This window comes from Muscardinus avellanarius (genome assembly GCF_963383645.1).
Source record: "Muscardinus avellanarius genome assembly, chromosome: 12".
Lineage (NCBI taxonomy): Eukaryota > Metazoa > Chordata > Mammalia > Rodentia > Gliridae > Muscardinus > Muscardinus avellanarius.
In genome coordinates, this window is record NC_137798.1 from 24,689,340 (window position 1) to 24,708,128 (window position 18,789).

The 18,789-nt window shown below is 37.4% G+C and overlaps 1 protein-coding gene across 1 annotated transcript; it reads right to left on the reverse strand.

Annotated features, from left to right (window-relative positions):
- Positions 1 to 17,557: 17,557 nt before the first annotated feature.
- LOC308271391 (olfactory receptor 4K15-like) lies at positions 17,558 to 18,541 on the reverse strand (the record flags this gene model as incomplete). Its single annotated transcript, XM_080707687.1, has 1 exon — positions 17,558 to 18,541. Exon 1 carries the CDS (start codon positions 18,527 to 18,529, stop codon positions 17,558 to 17,560), a length of 972 nt encoding a protein of 323 aa, XP_080563813.1. The 5' UTR covers positions 18,530 to 18,541.
- Positions 18,542 to 18,789: the final 248 nt, after the last annotated feature.

The following is an 18,789-nucleotide window of genomic DNA, read 5'->3' on the forward strand; positions in this document are numbered from 1 at the left end:
TTTACCTATCTCTAAGTTGTATTGTTTGCCTTTATTGTTGTTAATTTTTAGGATTTCTAGTTGGAATATTAATATACCTTCAGATATAGCATTTGGAAATATTTTATCCAATTCTATTAGTAACTTTTAACTCTGTTTACATTGTCTTTGGATATACAATATTTTTTTTATTTTTTAGGGAGTTTGTATATTCTTCTGTTGCCTGTGCCATTGAAATCATATCCAAGAAATCACTGCCAATTTCAATGTTGTGAGGTTTTATGACCCAGATTTTCTCCTAAAAGTTTATAGTCTTAAGATTTATATTTAGGTCTTTTATCTATTTTGAGTTAATACTTGTATGTGGGATTAGGTAAAGGTCCAATTTTATTCTTTTCCATGTAATTATTATTTTTCAACAATATTTAGTTAAAAGATTATTATTTCCACCACCAAATGTTCGTGGAAACCTTGTCAAAAATAACTTGACAATATAGGGAAGAATTTAGCTCTAGGCTTGTATTTAACTCCAATGGTCTATATATCTGCCTTTAGAACAGTACTACACTGTTTCAATTATTGTAGCTTTAGATGGTTTGAAATCAGAAAATATATATCTGCTAGCTTTGTTCTTTTTCAAGATCGTTTTGGGTATCTAGAATTCATACTCCATAATAAGATAGATTTTTTTCTGAAAAATAAATATATAAATATATGATAGTTTCACCTAAAAAAACAGAAAAACATATGCTCTAGTAAGAAAGAAAGCAAAAAGAAATATTGAAATGCTATCTTTAAATCATCAAACGCTTGGTATCAGACAAATGAAACTGTTATGTGAAGATTATCATTTTTAATTTTGGATAAATTGCTATAATACTAGATGTCAACCACTAAGCCTAGCATGGGAAGGAGGGATGGGGAGAGAATGGGGTGGGGATCGGGTGGGGGCTGACTGGGCGATGTGTGCATGTATGTCTACAAAAGTTTGTATCCCACTATGATGTATGAATACAGTGCACCAATAAAATAAAATTTAAAAAAAAAAAAAAAAAAAAAAAAGAAAATTACTGCTGTAATTTACATGTTTTACCATAATAATAAACTGATTTTAGCTGTAGTTTTCAAGTTATTTATGAGCAACAGAACATGAAGATGTCTCCTCATAATATCAGTTTTTGTAAATATTCAGCATATTTTATATGTTTATTTGTCTACAAAATTTGTAGTTTTAACTTTTTCTAAAGAAAATATTTCACAGTTAGAAAATAACTTTTTTATTTCTTAATTCATCGGTGCATTGTAATCATACATCTAATTGGGTATGAGATAGTAGAGGCATTTATCTTTCCATTTGATTTTGGGAGATCAGTAGTGTTGTCTTTTGAAAGCCATGAAAAAAAATGCCTTCAAGGCAGTATACCATGATAAGATTTAGAAAATTACCTCAAGCCACAGTGAAAACCCAGACGCATTCAATGCCCCAGCTGAGAGAACCTGTCATCAAATACAATACCCTCAATTCTAAAACAGATAATGGCCATTTCTAAATATATATGTACTTCATTTTACAATCTTTCCCTGATATCCACAAAGAACTCTCAAAATTGGAGGATGGTCTCCAGACCTCCCAGAAGGAACTCATTATGCATGTCATTAAGATCTTTAAAAATAGATATGAGGAACAAAAAATACAAAAAGCTAAAAGAGATCAGACCAAATGCCAGATGCTGATGGTAGCTATCTAGAGGCAAAAATACATTTCATACCACAAATGGGCCAACCCTTCCGGACCATGTTTTATTTTTTTAATTAATTTATTTATTTTTTAACAATTTTTTATTGAACATAAGTAGTATACATTTATACTATATTTGGTGCCCTCTCCCCCCCGCCCCCGTTTTATCCCCCCCCCCACCAATGGTTGTCCAGGTTAACCATGTCTTATTCATAATTTTACACATGTTCAGGTGTAGACCATCATTAATCAAGATCGGCCTTTCTCCTCTCCTATCTTTCCATTAAAACTTAGCTAGTATTTCCCCTCTAATATCTGGGGTCCTACTGGTATCCTTTGTGTTTTCTAGTTTGGGCATATTAGAGGAAACATGTGTGTCTTCTCCTTCTGTGCTTGGCTGATCTCACTTAACATGATGCTCTCCAGGGCTTTCCATCTTCTTGCAAATAATATAATTTTGTTCTTCTTTATAGCTGAATAGAATTCCATTGTGTGTATTTCCCACAGTTTGCTATCCATTCATCTGTTGATGGTGATCTGGGTTGGTTCCATATTTTGGCTATTACAAATTGTGTTGCTATGAACATAGGTATGCATATGTTGCTGTATTTCTCTGAATTCAACCCCTTTGGAAAGATACCCAGGAGTGGTATAGCTGGATCATATGGTGGATCTATTCCCAACTTTCTCAGGAATCTCCACACAGATCTCCATAGTGGCTGAACTTGTTTGCACTCCCACCAAGAGTGTAAAAGAGTGCCTCTTTCCCCACATCCTCGCCAGCATTTGTTGTTGTTTGATTTCTTTATGCTTGCTACTCTGACTGGGGTTAGATGGAATCTCAGTGTAGTTTTGATTTGCATCTCCCTGATGGCCAGTGATGAACACCTTTTCATGTATCTATTAGCCCTTTGTATCTCTTCTTTTGTGAAGTGTCTATTTAGTTCATTTGCCCATTTCTTGATTGTTTTGTTTGTTTTGCTAGTGTAGAGCCTTTTGAGCTCTTTGTATACTCTGGATATTAGCCCCCTATCAGAAAGGTGGCTGGTAAAGATCCTTTCCCATTCTGTAGGCTTCCTCTTTAGGTTATTGATAGTTTCCTTTGATGAGAAGAAACTTTTTAGTTTGATGTTATCCCACTTGTTTATTCTTGCTTTAATTTCCTGAGCTTTGGAGGTTTTGTTGAGAAAGTTACTGCCTGTGCCAATATGTTGTAGTGTTGAACCTATGTTCTCCTCTACTAACTTCACCGTCTCAGGTCTAATTTCTAAGTCTTTGATCCATCTTGAGTTGATTCCTGTGTTAGGTGAGATATAGGGGTTAAGATTCATCTTTTTACAAATGGTTAGCCAGTTCTCCCAGCACCACTTGTTGAAAAGGCTGTCTTTTCTCCAGCGTAAGTGTTTGGCCCCTTTGTCAAAGATTAATTGACTAAAGATGTGTGGGTTTGTTTCTGTATCTTCTATTCTAATCCACTGGTCAGTATATCTGTTTTTGTGCCAGTACCATGCTGTTTTTACTACTATTGCTCTATAGTATAGTTTGAAGTCTGGGATTGTGATGTCTCCTGCATGCTTCTTATTGCTGAGAATTTCTTTGGCTATTCTAGGTCTTTTCCTTCTCCATATGAAGTTCATGATAGATTTTTCTAGGTCTCTGAAGAATGTCACTGGTATTTTAATGGGAATTGCATTAAACCTATAGATCAGTTTTGGCAGAATGGCCATTTTGATGATATTTATTCTGCCTATCCATGAGCACGGGAGATCTTTCCATCTTCCAAGGTCTTCTTCTATTTCTTTCTTTAATGTTTTATAGTTTTTGTTGTAGAGGTCTTTTACATCTTGGGTTAGGTTTATTCCTAGGTATTTTATTGGTTTTGAGGTTATAGTGAATGGAATTGTTGTTTTTGTTTCCTTCATTGTGGGTTCGTTGTTGGCATAAAGAAAGGCCACTGATTTCTTTAGGTTGATTTTGTAACCTGCAACTTTGCTGAATTTGTCAATCAGCTCCAGAAGTCTTTTGGTTGAGTTCTTTGGGTCTTCCAGATAAAGGATCATGTCATTTGCGAATAAGGATAGTTTTACTTCCTCTCTTCCTATGTGGATTCCTTTGATTTCCTTCTCTTGTCTGATTTTGCAGCAAGAGTCTCAAGGACTATATTGAAAAGGAGTGGTGATAGTGGGCATCCTTGTCTTTTTCCTGACTTTAGAGGAAATTCTTGCAGTTTTTCCCCATTCACTATAATGTTGGCTTTGTGTTTGCAGTATATTGCCTTGATGATGTTGAAGTACTTTCCTTCTATCCCAATTTTTTGCAGTGTTTTTAACATAAATGGGTGTTGGATTTTGTCGAATGCTTTTTCAGCATCTATTGCTATGATGATGTGGTTTTTGTTCTTGGTTCTATTTATGTGGTGAATAACATGTATTGATTTGCATATGTTGAACCAGCCTTGTTTTTCTGGGATGAAACCGACTTGGTCATGATGTATTATTCTCTTGATATAGTTTTGAATGCGTATAGCTAGTACTTTGTTTAGAATTTTTGCATCTATGTTCATTAAGGATATTGGTCTGTAGTTTTCCTTTCTTGAGGTGTCTTTATTTGGTTTGGGGATTAATGTGATACTGGCCTCATAGAAGGAATTTGGAAGAGTTCCTTCTCTTTCAATTTCCCGGAACATGTTATGAAGTATTGGTATTAGTTGTTCACTGAAGGTTTTGTAGAATTCAGCTGGGAACCCATCTGGGCCTGGGCTTTTCTTTGGTGGAAGAATTTTTATTGCCATTTCTATTTCTTTGGTTGTTATTGGTAGGTTTAGGCTTGCTATGTCCTCTTGGTTGAGTGTAGGAAGGTTAACTGTGCTTAGAAATCTGTCAATTTCATCCAGGTTTTCAGATCTATTGGAGTATAAATTTTTAAAGTAGTTTCTGATAATATTTTGAATTTCTTCACTATCAGTGGTGATATCTCCTTTTTCATTTCTAATTTTGATAATTTGAGTTGATTCTCTTTTTCTTTTGGTTAGGTTGGCCAGGGGTTTATCAATTCTATTAATCTTTTCAAAGAACCAACTTTTTGTTTTATTGATTCTTTGAATTGTTTTTTTGTTCTCTATTTCATTTATTTCTGCCCTAATTTTGATGATTTCTTGTCTTCTGCTGCCTTTAAGAATAGACTATTGCAGTCTTTCTAGGTCCTTTAGTTATGTCATTAGGTTCTTTACTTGGTGATTCTCTGTCCTTCTTATGTGGGCACTCAATGCAATAAACTTTCCTCTTAGTACTGCCTTCATGGTGTCCCATAGGTTTTGGTAAGTTGTGTCTCTGTTTTCGTTTGTTTCCATAAATTTCTTTATTTCTTCCCTAATTTCTGCTCTTACCCATTCGTCATTCAATAGTGTATCATTCATTCTCCATGAATTTGAGTACTTTCTTTCGAGTTTCCTGTTGTTGATTTCTACTTTGATTCCATTGTGGTCTGAAAAGATGCATGGAATTATATTACATTTTTTGAATTTGCTGGTATTTTCTTTGTGTCCCAGGATGTGATCTATTTTGGAGAAGGTTCCATGGGCTGCTGAGAAGAAAGTGTATTCTGTAGTTCCTGGTTGAAATACTCTGAAAACATCTATTAGGTCCATTTGGTTTATGGTTTCCTTTAGTTCTAAAGCGTCTTTACTCATCTTTTGCCTTGAAGATCGATCCAGTGGTGTGAGAGGCGTATTAAAGTCTCCCAGAATTATTGTATTTGGGTCTACTTGGGATCTTATGTCCAGAAGGGTTTGTTTTACAAATGTGGTTGCACCCACATTTGGGGCATAAATATTTACTATCATTATATCTTCTTGGTGTATTGTTCCTTTTAATAAGAGGAAGTGCCCTGATTTGTCTCTTTTGATGTGTTTTAGTTTAAAGTCTGTTTTGTTGGATATCAGGGTTGCTACCCCTGCTCTTTTTTGGTCACTGGTGGCATGGTATATCTCTTCCCATCCTTTCACCTTCAGCCTGTGAATGTCTTTGGCTGTGAGGTGAGTTTCTTGCAGACAGAATATATTTGGATTATGTTTCCTAATCCACATTGCCAGTCTATGTCTTTTGATTGGTGAGTTAAGTCCTTTGACATTAAGAGATATTATTGAAATATGATTTTTGTTTTCTGACATTTTGTGTTCTGTCTACTCTTGGGTGGTGTTATCTTTCTTCTTTACTTAAATGGCCCACTTATTAACTTCCTCTCTTCTCTGATTCTGAAGTCTGCTTCTTTTTTCTTCCTTATGATTTATTTCTTTAAGAATTTTCTCTAGTGTTGGCTTTGAATTCATGAATTTTTTGAGATTCTGTTTATCCTGAAAGACTTTGACTTCCCCATTGATCTTGAATAGTAGTTTTGCTGGATAGATGAGCCTTGGCTGGAAGTTATTTTCTTCCAGGGTCTGAATCACGTCGTACCAGTCTCTCCTAGCATTCATGACCTGGGTTGTATAGTCTGGGGTGATTCTTATTGTTTTGCTTCTATATGTCACCAGTCCTTTTGTTCTCACTGCTTTTAAGATTCCTTCCTTGGCCTCTATGCTGGTCAATTTGGTTATTATGTGGCGTGGAGTGGTTTTTCTTTGGTCCTGTCTCAGTGGAGTTCTGTATACCTCCTGGACTTGAAGATTCAAGTCTCTTTCCATATTTGGAAAATTCTCTGAGATTATTTCCTTGAAGATATTACAGATGCCCTTGGTCTGTACCTCTATCCCTTCCTCGATGCCTATTATCCGTAAATTAGGGCGCATCATATTATCCCATAATTGCTGGATGTTTAGGTTTAGTTGCTGTAAAGATTTCTGTGTATCGCTGACTGTGTTTTTGGTTTGGGATGTACTTTCTTCTAATATTGATATTCTGTTTTCCATTTCATCTAATCTTCCAGAATTTCTTTCTATTGCTGTCTTCATTTCTCTTATTGCCTCTTTCATTTCATTCCAGACATCTTTCTGATTATTTTTTAGTGTTTCTAACTCACCTTTAACCTCCTCTATACTCGTTTTAAATCCTTTATTGAACATCAAGATTCTGAACTCCCCTTCTTGCATTTCTAGTAGGTCAGTATTCGTGATTTCTGCTGTCTCTTCATGATTCTTGGTTCTCATATTTATAGCATTCTCTGTCCTGTTTTTCTGATTTCTACCCATCATTTGTGAGTACTGTGCTTAGTCAAATCTTAATATTAGGAGTTTGGGGGTATTGGTTAGTCAGCAGAGCCTTTCCAGTGTTGAGGGTGGGTGATGTGTAAGGAGCTGGGGTGATTGGTAAAGGAGTCGGATTAGGTAGAGGATATGTTAGGTTGAGAAAGACTTTAAGTATGATAAGGTAATAACTTGCTTGGAATGAGAGAGAGTTAACTACTAGGACTCTTGTCGTTGGTAGAGTAATTATGGATATAAGAGATACTTTGAGTATTAAACCAGGAGGTATATTATGAGGAAAAGTTTTGGGGGAGAAAAGTATGTAGGTTAGTGTGGGTAGGTTTGTAAACAGGGATGATGGAAGGAGCATACAGACATAAAAAAAAAAGAATCCACACAAGATACCAAGACTATTATGTAATCCAAGAAAAATGAAGGAAAACCAATCAAAGGAGGAGAGTGAAAAAAAGGAAGGGAAGAGGAAGAAAGAGGAAAAAAGAACAAGAATAAAATAAAAGGAACTAGCAGCTGTGTAAAATAAAAAAATAAGGCAAACTATCCAATGTATGTATATATATATATATATATATATATATATATATATATATATATATATATATCAACAAGTTAAAGTAAAAGAAGTGTGGGTTAAAAGAAGAAAAAAAATAAAACAGCAATAACCCTACCAAAACAAAAGCACTGTAAAAGCAAAATAAAACAAAACATCCACATTAAAAGTAAAACAAACAGTCCTCCTTATTTATGCATATGGGGTCAGGTCCAAATAATATGTGCGTATCTGATTGCTTTGGTAGCTATCAGAATACCATCCAATGTCTCTTAGTTTTCTTTGTACTCTATTTTTATCTTCTTAAGTCACTCTGGGTGTTTGGACATCTTTCTGTCCTTTAGCTGCTTTAGGTTTATGTGTCCGGATGTCTGATTTCACTGTTATTTGATTCTGTACATTTCACAGGTTCTGCGAAATTCTAACCTGTGGTCAGAACCTCTGCACTCACCACCCTAGCCTCCATTCCCAGAAACGGGTGAGCAGCATCTCCTTCTGAGGAACAGTATTAGGCATGAGTATTTTGGGATTGCTTGAAATTAGCCTTCTTACCAAAAAGGTATTTGAAACATGTTATTAATGACTCAGCTAACAAAAAATTCTGTAAAGACTCAGATAATTATAATCAGAACAAGTCTTAAAGGTAACCAATCCTCCCCCTGCATTTCCCCAGCAGATATTAACAGAAAACCTAAAACAGAGCCAAGGTAAGTTGTTCCCACCATCATGAGCTCTTGGAATCAAAGGTAGGCTATGGTAACTGTCTAGATACAGAGTGCCTACTGGCCCCCCAGTAACCCTACCCCCTTGATCGTACACATGGACAACAGCAGAATAGTCATGATTGAAGTTAATAATATATGGGTACTCAGGCACAGCCTTGGGACATCACAAAAAGGCAAAGAAAAGATTTTGACTACCTGTCCTTATAGGAAACCCATTCAGATAACCTGGAAATTAAACTTAATGGAAATGTACTTGAATATAATTGTACACTAGAAAAATATGTATCCAAGGTTATCAGTATATATATTATGGATGAATGTAAAGAAAATTAGTCTCATGAGTAGCAGAATGCATAACTCTTGGACAGTAAAAGCATATGAAAGTGTGTGTTTACATAAAACAATCCAAACATATCAAGGAAAACCAAGATAAAATAATCAATTTATGAATTTCTGGGAATATGCCCACTGAAGGAAGCAGCACATATCAGTCCTGCTGATGCTTGGTCTCTATAGCCATAAAAACAGCTTTCTGCCAAAAGAAAGAAAGAAAACAGCATATTTTTTTAAAGAGCACAATGAATGAAAGGCAGAAGGAAAAAAAATCTAGAAGGCATATCAGAGAGCATAAAAGGATCCTGCCTGCCTCCAATGGCTGTAGCCATAGGCACCATGGTGGCGCCATCTTGCCTTACTGGTCTGGACTGCCAGAGATGCACAGGGAAAAAAATCAATGACTTGAAGTAAGTGGCTTCAGCTCATTGAAACTGTAAGCCCTCAGTTCCTCCTGCAAAAATACCAGTTACAACTTGTAGCAGTGGCAGCCAAGATCACTGTGCCCTCTAGAGATCCAGAGTGGCACTCTCCATTATAAATGAACCTGCCATCCCCTCAGGAGAATGCCCAGTGCAGCTGCAGAGGAATGCACAGCTATGATAAACTTGCAAATTCTGAGACTTTGTGGTTCAACCCAGCGAAGATGCATGTGGAGTATGCTGTTGGACATACCAGACACTTGGGCTTAACATTAGTAGAAAGCATGGAGATCAGATGTATGCTTAACACTAGATCCAACCCCAGTGATAGCAGCCATCAGCACAAACTGAGAGAGATTCAGAGAACAGGGCTTGCATCAGAAAAGGTGCCAGTGGCATTTGACATCTGCACTGAGACTATAGAGGCCAAGTCTGCTGAGTATTCATATATGTATAGAGTTGGTGTGTGTGTGTGTGTGTGTGTGTGTGTGTGTGTGTGTGTGTGCGCGCGCGCACGCCAGGGCCCCACTCGGCATATACGAGCGTGACAAACACTTGTATCACTCGGCAAGGTCCAAGGAGGCCATGCCCCGAGGAAGGAGGCGTCATCTCTGGCAGAAATACTCCCTGCTCTTAGATTTCTACACTAAAAAGCTCCAATGATGTAAAACAGGATTCCAAGAATTAGGACTGTGGAAGAAATTGAGTCCATGAAAGATAAATTTTCTAGTAAAGTGTCTGAGCCTTCAGAATTTCTCTATATTATCCCAGCTGTAATAAAAGGCAGTCAGAATTCAGGGGCTGCAAAAAATTCCTTTTGGTCCCCCCCCCCCCAAAGGTGCAGGTCCTTTGAGCTCCCAGCACCTCTCTGCCAGCAGGGGAAGCTTGCTTGACCCATTTCCCAAAGAGATGTAAAACTGTCTCTGGAATCTGGGCCATTTGTTTTTCCTCTTAAGAGATGCTAATAAGCTTTTATCTGGCCTTAACAAGCCTATCCTTAGGACTCAGCAGCAGGACAGTAAAAAACTCAAAAGTCTGCCCCAAAATCATGCATTAAAGAACAATTATAGAAATCCAATCACCTGTGTTATAATGTTTTTGCCCTGTTTTACTAACTGTAATATAAGTATTGCCTCATAGGGGATGGCAGAGCAGACACAACCGGACAAATCTGCAATGCAGCCCATGGATCTTGATAAAGGAGGGCCTGGACTAAGCCCTAGAGACAAAAAGACTCTGGAAGGATCAAAGGAGATCCTAGAAGACTGAATTTCCCCAAAATGGACTTTGGGTGTGAACCCCCACCTTTACTGATGCCTGCCTGTCCTGGATGCCTTTCTGGGACCTTGCCCCCTAAGGCACACCCAAGGCCAGAAACCTGATTCCAATGACAAAGGCCAAGGGTGCTGACTGTAATCACCTAGTCCCAGATGAACCTTGAACTGTGATGCCATGGATCTTCTTTTATCCTGTTTATCTTGTTTACACTTAATGCCTCACTATTGTCCTTTGGTGCTTACACTGAGTATAGGGTAAAAATACTGGTGATGAAAATTAAAACTTTGTTAATTGCACGGAAGGCAGTTGTCCAGTGATTCTTTTCAGATTCCTCACTCCCAGGTCCCCGGGGACGAAACCCCACACTTATGGGGGCTTGAAGGAGCTCTTACCTGCTAAGAGAGAGGAGTCGCTGCAGGTATTAACCCCTGCAGGACTGCAACTGAAGCCCTTGTTCATCTTTCTGAGGATCTCGGTCTTAAACAGACTCAGTGTCAGATTTCCCCCCAGGACTGAGCAAGTTCGTTCCAGCATGTGTGTGTGTGTGTGTGTATGCTTGTTTGCTCTCTTCCCCAACCCTCTCACAAGCTTCTTCCTTTGTATATATCAACTATCTTCTCTCCATCTCTTCTTTTTTCTGTGTCTTACATTAAAACCACTACATATCACTATATTAAATATATTGGCTACTAGAATTCTAATACATATTCTCTAACTTTAATCTCTACTATACCTTACCAAACTCATAATCTCATTCTATTCAATCTTGTCTGTGGCTTTACCCTATTCTTGCATTAACTACTTAACTTTTCTTGTCACTCAATTTTCACCTTTGAATATGGCACGACTTACCTTTGATATACCAGCTGACACTTATAGATTGAAAGAAATGTATCAAATGCAACAGAAACAAACTTCTGAAATCATGAGGAGGAATAACATGGAAGCAATGAATTCCCACAACCCCACAATAAGAGAACCTGATAGCACAAAATTTCAGAGATTGACAGAAGGACAAATCAGGTATTTGACAATAGAAATTGACTTCCGGGAAGATGGCGACCAAGAAAAGCAGCATTTGCAAGTCCTGCTAACACTTGATCTTTATTGCCACAAAATCAGTGCTTTTCATAGCCAGAAAACACTATCAGCAGAGAAAAACTGTAAATACAAGGGACAGAGAAAAAGAAGACTAGAAGAACAACCAGAAACAAGAAAAGAAACCTGCCCACATTGTGGTGGCAGAGCCACACCAGCGCCATCTTCCCTCACAGCACCAGGAAAGGTAAACAAGGAACTGAAGTGAGCAGTTGCGGATCATTCGGGTATAATTCAGCAGTTCTTTCAACACAAGGAACGTCTAAAACTCCCAGTGGCCAAGCTCATCACGCCCTCCAGGGCCTCAGAACAGAGCTCAAAATCAGAAAAGGAATATGCCAGCCTCACAGGCAAGAGCGTGGCAGAGTCACCATATTGCCAGGGGTCACAGCAAGTTCAACACGCCCGCCATAGCTCCAGACCATACAAGAACCATAAGTGAACACTCAACAACCATAAGTGAAATTGTGGCCCCTAAAGGTAAAGTCCCAGCATTGTACCCCCAGGGACTTGCGCAACTTTAATAATATCCCTGAGTCTGAGATTTTGCATTCCAACCCAGTTAAGGAGTAATGATGGCAAAGATACCACATGCTAGTTGCAGCTCCCTATGGGAAAACACACAGCCTGGCACCCCCACAGTATCGCACAGTTGATTAACTCCCTGGGGTCTGAAACTTTGAGAAACAACCCAGTAAAGGAGTAGTGGTGACTGAGATTACCACAGACTTGAGATCCAGAGCACCCTTAGTGAAGTTGTAGTGACCCAGGGAAGAACCCAGAGAAGGCACAAACTTCTGAAATCATGGGAAAGAAGAATAAAAATGGAGCAATGAATGGCCACAACAACACAATATCAGAACCTGATAACACAGAAATTCAGAGATATCCAGAAGATCAAATCAGGAATATAACTGTAGAAATAATACAGGACCTTCAAAAAGAATTTAAAGAGAGTCTAAAAGAAATAACAGATGCAATCAATGAAGTAAAGGCATCAATTCAAACTATAAACAATTGATTAGACCACAAGGAGAATAGAATCTCGCTCTTAGAAAATGAGCAATCCAAAATCAAACACATGGTTTATAATTTAGAAAAAAAAAATCCAACAGCAGGAATTTGACATTGAAGAAATATGGGCCTATTTTAAGAGAGCTAACCTAAAATTAATCAGAATAGAGGAGGGAAAAGAAGGTGAAATCAAAGATATCAATAATATCTTCAAGGAAGTAATAACAGAAAAATTTCCAAACATAGAGCAAGAGATCCATACACAGGTCCAGGAAACTTATAGAACTCCCTTTATACAGGATCAGAGAAGAGGTTCCCAGTGCCATATAATTGTCAAAATGACCAATGTGGAAGCCTAAGCAGAGAATCTTAAAGGCAACAAAACAAAAAGCCAAGTGATATTCAGAGGTGAACCAATTAGAATCACTCCAGTCTTCCCAAAACATGTCATAAAAGCCAGAAGGGCTTGGAGTAACATATTCCAAACTCTGAGAGAAAACAACTTGCAGCCAAAAATTTCCTACCCAGCAAAGTTATCTATCAAATTAGATGGAGAAATAAGAAGCTTCCATGACAAACAAAAACTGAAGGAATTTATGTCTTCAAACCCAGCACTAGAGAAAATACTCAAAGGGATTGACTACAAAGAAGAAATAGGTAATACACACCAGAACCAGAGAAACAAAATTTTCCATCCAGCAGACAACTAAACAAAGAAGAATAAACAATATTTCAAACAGAAATAATATCGTAACAAGTTGGGATTAAAAAATTACCTCTCAATAGTCACACTGAATGTAAATGGCCTCAACTCCCCAATAAAAGACATAAAGTGGCAAAATGGATTAAAAACCAGAATCCATCCATCTGCTGCTTACAAGAAACACACCTTACAAGTAAAGATAGGAACAAACTCAAGGTAAAGGGCTGGAGCAAGGTAATTCATGCTAATGTAACTTGAAGGCAAGCAGGAATAGCAAATATGATATCAGACAAGTTAGACTTCAAACCCAAACTTATTAGAAGAGACAAAGAAGGTTATATTTTACTGGTAAAAGGAATAATCCAGCAAGAGGAAATAACAATAATCAATATCTATGCCCCAAACATAGGTACACTACTTTCATAAAACAAACTCTTTGTGACATGAAGTCACACATAAATCCCAACACAATAATACTGGGAGACTTAAACACACCTCTCACAACACTAGACTGATCTTCCAGACAAAATTCAGTAAAGGTGCCTCAGAACTAAAGAACACCATTAATCAAATGGACCTGTTGGACACATAAGGAATATTTCACCCTACTACAATGAAGTTTACCTTTTTCTCAGCTGCTCACAAAACCTTCTTCAAAATAGATCACATCCTGGGACACTAAATAAGCACTAGCAAATTTAAAAAATATTACATACTTCCCTGTGTCATTTCAGACTATAATGGAATGAAACTAGAAATCAACTAAAGAAGACCATAGAAACAAAATGAACATGTGGAGACTGAACACACTTCTAAATGAAGAATGGATGATAGAAGATGTAAGAGATGAAGTCAAGAAATTTCTAGAAACAAATAAAAATAAAGATACAACATATCAAAACCTCTGGGACACTTTGAAGGCAGTGTTAACAGGAAAATTTATAGCACTGAGTGACTACATAAAAATATAGAAAATCTTCAAATAAATAACCTAATGACACACCTCAAAGCCCTTGAAAAGCAGGAACAATTGAATCCCAAAGCTGTAGAAGACAGAAAATTATTATTATTATAGCCAGGTGTGGTGGCGCAAGCTTGTAATCCCTGTGCTTGGGAGGCAGAGACAGGAGAATTGTGCAGGTTCGAAGCCAGCCATGTGCGCTGGCTTAGGAGACCCTGTTTCCAAATAAAAATGTAAAAATAGGACTGGGAGTGTTAGCCCGGAGGTAGAAGGGCTTCCAGAAATCGCAGTACCACCAATATATATATATGAAAATAACAAAGTAGAGAATAAAAAACAGTATAGAAAATCAACAAAATCAAAAGCTGGTTTCTTGAAAAATTTAACAAGATAGATAAACCACTAGCGACTCTAACTAAAAAAAAAAGAGAGAGAGAATCAACCCAAATGATGAAGATAAGCAATGAAAAAGGAGACATTACTACTGACAGTGTAGAAATCCAGAGGATTATCAGAAACTACTTTGAAAAACTGTACTCCAACAAAATGGAAAATCTGGAGGAATTGACAAGTTTCTAGATAAATACAACCTTCCTAAACTGAGTCAAGAAGATATAGAACACTTAAATCAACCAATAACAATCAAAGAGATTGAAACAGCAATAAAGACCTTACTATCAAAGAAAAGCCCAGGACCAGATGGTTTTCCAAGTGAATTCTATAAAACCATTATAGAAGAGCTAATCCCAATACTCCTCAAACTATTTAATGGAATTAAAAATACTGGAACTCTCCCAAATTTATTATGTGAAACCAACATCACACTAATACCCAAACTGAATAAAGACAGTTCAAGGAAGGAAAACTACAGGCCTATATCTCTGGACAACTTGAATGCAAAACTATTAAACAAAATACTAGCAACACATATTCAAAGCCAATAAAGAAAACCATCTACCATGACCAGGTAGGGTTCATTCCAGGAATGCAAGGCTGGTTCAACATATGAAAATCAATCCATGTAATTCATCATATAAATAGAATCAAAGACAAAACACACATGATCATTTTAATAGATACTGAAAAAGCATTTGATAAAATCCAACATCCATTAATGATAAATACTCTGCAGAAAATTGGAATAGAAGGAACATATCTCAACATCATAAAGGCAATCTACAATAAGCCCACCTCCAACATCATATTAAATGGGGGAAAACTTCAAGAATTTCCCCTAAAAATAGGAACAAGACAAGGATGTACATTATCACCTCTTCTCTTCAATATAGTACTAGAAACTCTAGCCAGAGCAATAAGGCAAGAAAAGAAAATCAAAGGAGTACAAATAGGAAAAGAACTCAAACTTTCACTATTTGCAGATGCCATGATACTATATTTAAAAACCCAACAAACTCAACTAAAAGGCTTGGCGAACTGATCAACAAATTCATCAAAATGTCTGGTGACAAAATCAATCTTAAAATATCAGAAGCTTTCCTGCACACCAACCATCAATCCACTGAAAAAGAAATTCAGAAAACCCTTCCATTGAGGATCTCCCACAAAAAAAAATACTTAGGAATAAAATTAACCCAGGAGGTAAAATATCTGTACAAAGAAAATTATAAAACATTGAAAAAAGAAATTGAAGAAAACCTTAGAAGATGGAAAGATCTTCTGTGTTCATGGATAGGCAGAATAAATATCATTAAAATGGCCATCCTCCCAAAAGTGATCTACAGATTCAATGTAATGCCCATTAAACTACCAAGATCATTCCTCACAGACATAGAAAAATAAGTGCTTAAATTTATTTGGAATAACAAAATGCCCAGAATAACCAAAGTAGTTCTCAGCAACAAAAACCATGAAGGAGGAATCACAATTCCTGATTTTAAACTATACTACAAAACCAATGTAATAAAAACAACATGTTACTGTTACAAAAACAGATAAAACAGATACATAGACCAATGGAGCAGAATAGAAGACCCAGAAACAAGCTCACACATTTTCAGCCAATTGATTTTTGACAAAGGGGCCAAAAACATACACTGGAAAAAAGATAACCTCTTCAACAAATGGTGTTGGCAAAACTGGTTAACCATATGCAGAATACTGGAAATTAATTCCACTTTCTCACCCTGCACAAGAGTCAATTCAAGATGGATCAAAGACTTAGATATTAGACCAGAGAGCTTAAGGCTCCTCAAATAAGTCATCGGTCCAACACTGCAACACATAGGCACAGATAAACACTTTCTCACCAAGACCCCAAAGGCACAACAAATTAAAAGGCTAATCAGTACGTGGGATTGCATGAAACCAAAGAGCTTCTGTTCAGCAAAGGAAACTGCCAAGACCCTTAACCGAGAGCCAAAGCATGGGAGAAATTTTTTGACACCTACACCTCCGATAGAGGACTAATATCTAGAATGTACAGAGAACTCAAGAAATTCAACACTAAAAAACAAATAATCCAATAAAAATGGGCAAGTGAACTAAATAGGCACTTCACAAAAGAAGAAATTCAAATAGCCACTAAATGCAGAAAAAAATGCTCAACATCACTGGCAATCAGAGAGATGCAAATCAAATCTACCCTGAGATTTCACCTAACTCCAACTAGAATGGCAATCATTCAAAACACACAAAAAAAACAAATGCTGGCGAGGATGTGGAGAAGTGGAAACTCTAAAACACTGTTGGTGGGATTGCAAATTAGTGCAACTACTTTGGAAAACAGTATGGAGAATCCTCAGAAGAATGGGAACAAATCTACCATTTGATCCAGCAATACCACTTCTGGGTAATTTGGTAAGACACTGTTTCAAAAGAAAAAGGCAGGGGGTGTGGCACAGTGGCAGTGTCTTTGGATTCAAACCCCAGAAACACACACACACACATATACACAAAAAAAACACAAAAAAGAAATGTGACTTAAACCAAGAAATATCAATGTCATAAATATCAAGTGCCTCCCCCAGAACTTAAAACACTAAAATGTCCTTATTTACCATGAATTTGAACATTTAATTGGATATCCTTATACACATAAAGCAAGTGGTAGGATACCTTGTCTTAAAGAATGGATGTGGTCCAGGAATCCATGGATTTATAGCCCTGAGTGACTGCATAACTAAAGCAGCTCTATTCTCAAGACTGCTATATTATCACAGAAGTAAGATGGAAAACTTCTGAGCAAAACAGAAACTAATTAATTACACCATTTTCCTGTTAAAATTGTTTAATACAATGCATTCCCTTCTTTACATAGAGTAAAACTTTTTCTACTGATTAGAGTATTATCAACACATTTTTCACAAATACGAGGCCTAAAGTATTTATACATTTATAAATTCCATTGTTGACTTGAAAACAAATACTCTTTATTTCAAAATTATTTTAAATTTTAAAGTAGGAAGAAAAAAGCAAAAAATAAATTAACAATGGAAAGAATATTAAATTTACTAAATTCATCATGCCTTTCATTGTCACGATAGACCTGTTGACATGACTGGCTTTAACATCACAGGATTCCATTTGAAAATGTCTAAGTTTACTTGGTCTCCAGGAGAACATTTCCTATGGCTGCAGAAACCTGGCCAGGCTTCAGGTAGCGACTCTTCAGCTTTGACATGGCTGCCTTCATTTCTTTGTTCCTTAAACTGTAGATAACTGGGTTTAAAATGGGAGTGAAGATGGTGTAGAACACCGCAAGCACTTTGTCCACTGAGTAACTGCTGAAGGGCCACACGTAGATGAAAATGCATGGCCCAAAGAACAGTGTGACCACGGTGATGTGGGCAGTGAGCGTGGAGCGGGCCTTCGCCATGCTGGCTGAGGAGCGATTCCTGACTGTGATCAGTATCACAGTGTAGGACACAACCAGGAGGAGAAAGGAGCTCAAGGAAAGGAAGCCACTGTCTGCAACTATGAGTAAGCTGATGACATAAGTATCTTGGCAGGCCAGCTTGGTGACTAGGGGGAGGTCACAGAAAAAACTGTCCACCTGATTAGGACCACAGAAAGGCAAGTTCACAGTAAATGCCAGCTGGCTGGTAGTGTGGATGAAGCCCACAATCCAGGGGATGAGAACAAGAATAATGCACACACGGCGGCTCATGATTGTCATGTAATGGAGAGGCTTGCAGATGGCAACATAGCGATCATAGGCCATGGACACAAGGAGAACCATTTCGCCGCCAGCGAAGAGGTGAACAAAGAAAATCTGAGCCAAACAGGCATCAAAAGAAATAGTCTTGCGTTCTACCAGAAGGTCGGCAATCATTTTGGGGGTGGCAAAAGAGGCAACACAAACATCTGTGAAAGAGAGGTTGGCAAGCAGAAAGTACATGGGTGTGTGAAGGCGGGAATCTGAGATCACAGTGAGAATGATGAGGAAGTTGCCCACGAGTATTGCTAGATAGAGGAGGGAGAATATGATAAACAAGACAGGCTGGAGCTCCTTGGAGCTAGAGAGTCCCAGCAACACAAACTCAGTCACCCGAGAATAATTTGTGTCATTCATTGACTTTAGAAGAGACTTATGTCCAGCTACCTGAATAGGAGAGAGATAGAGATAGATCAGTGAACTGTAGTTTACTCTCTCAATTACACTTCAGGTTTTCAGGATTATAATTCCTATTTATATTTATATACCTGGGTTTTCTTGAATCCCTAGAAATTATATAAATCTACTTTAATAAAATGCAAAACAGGTAAATTTAATATAGGAATTTAAAAAGCCCCATAGATATATCCTCCTTGAAAGGAGGATAGAGGCAGGAG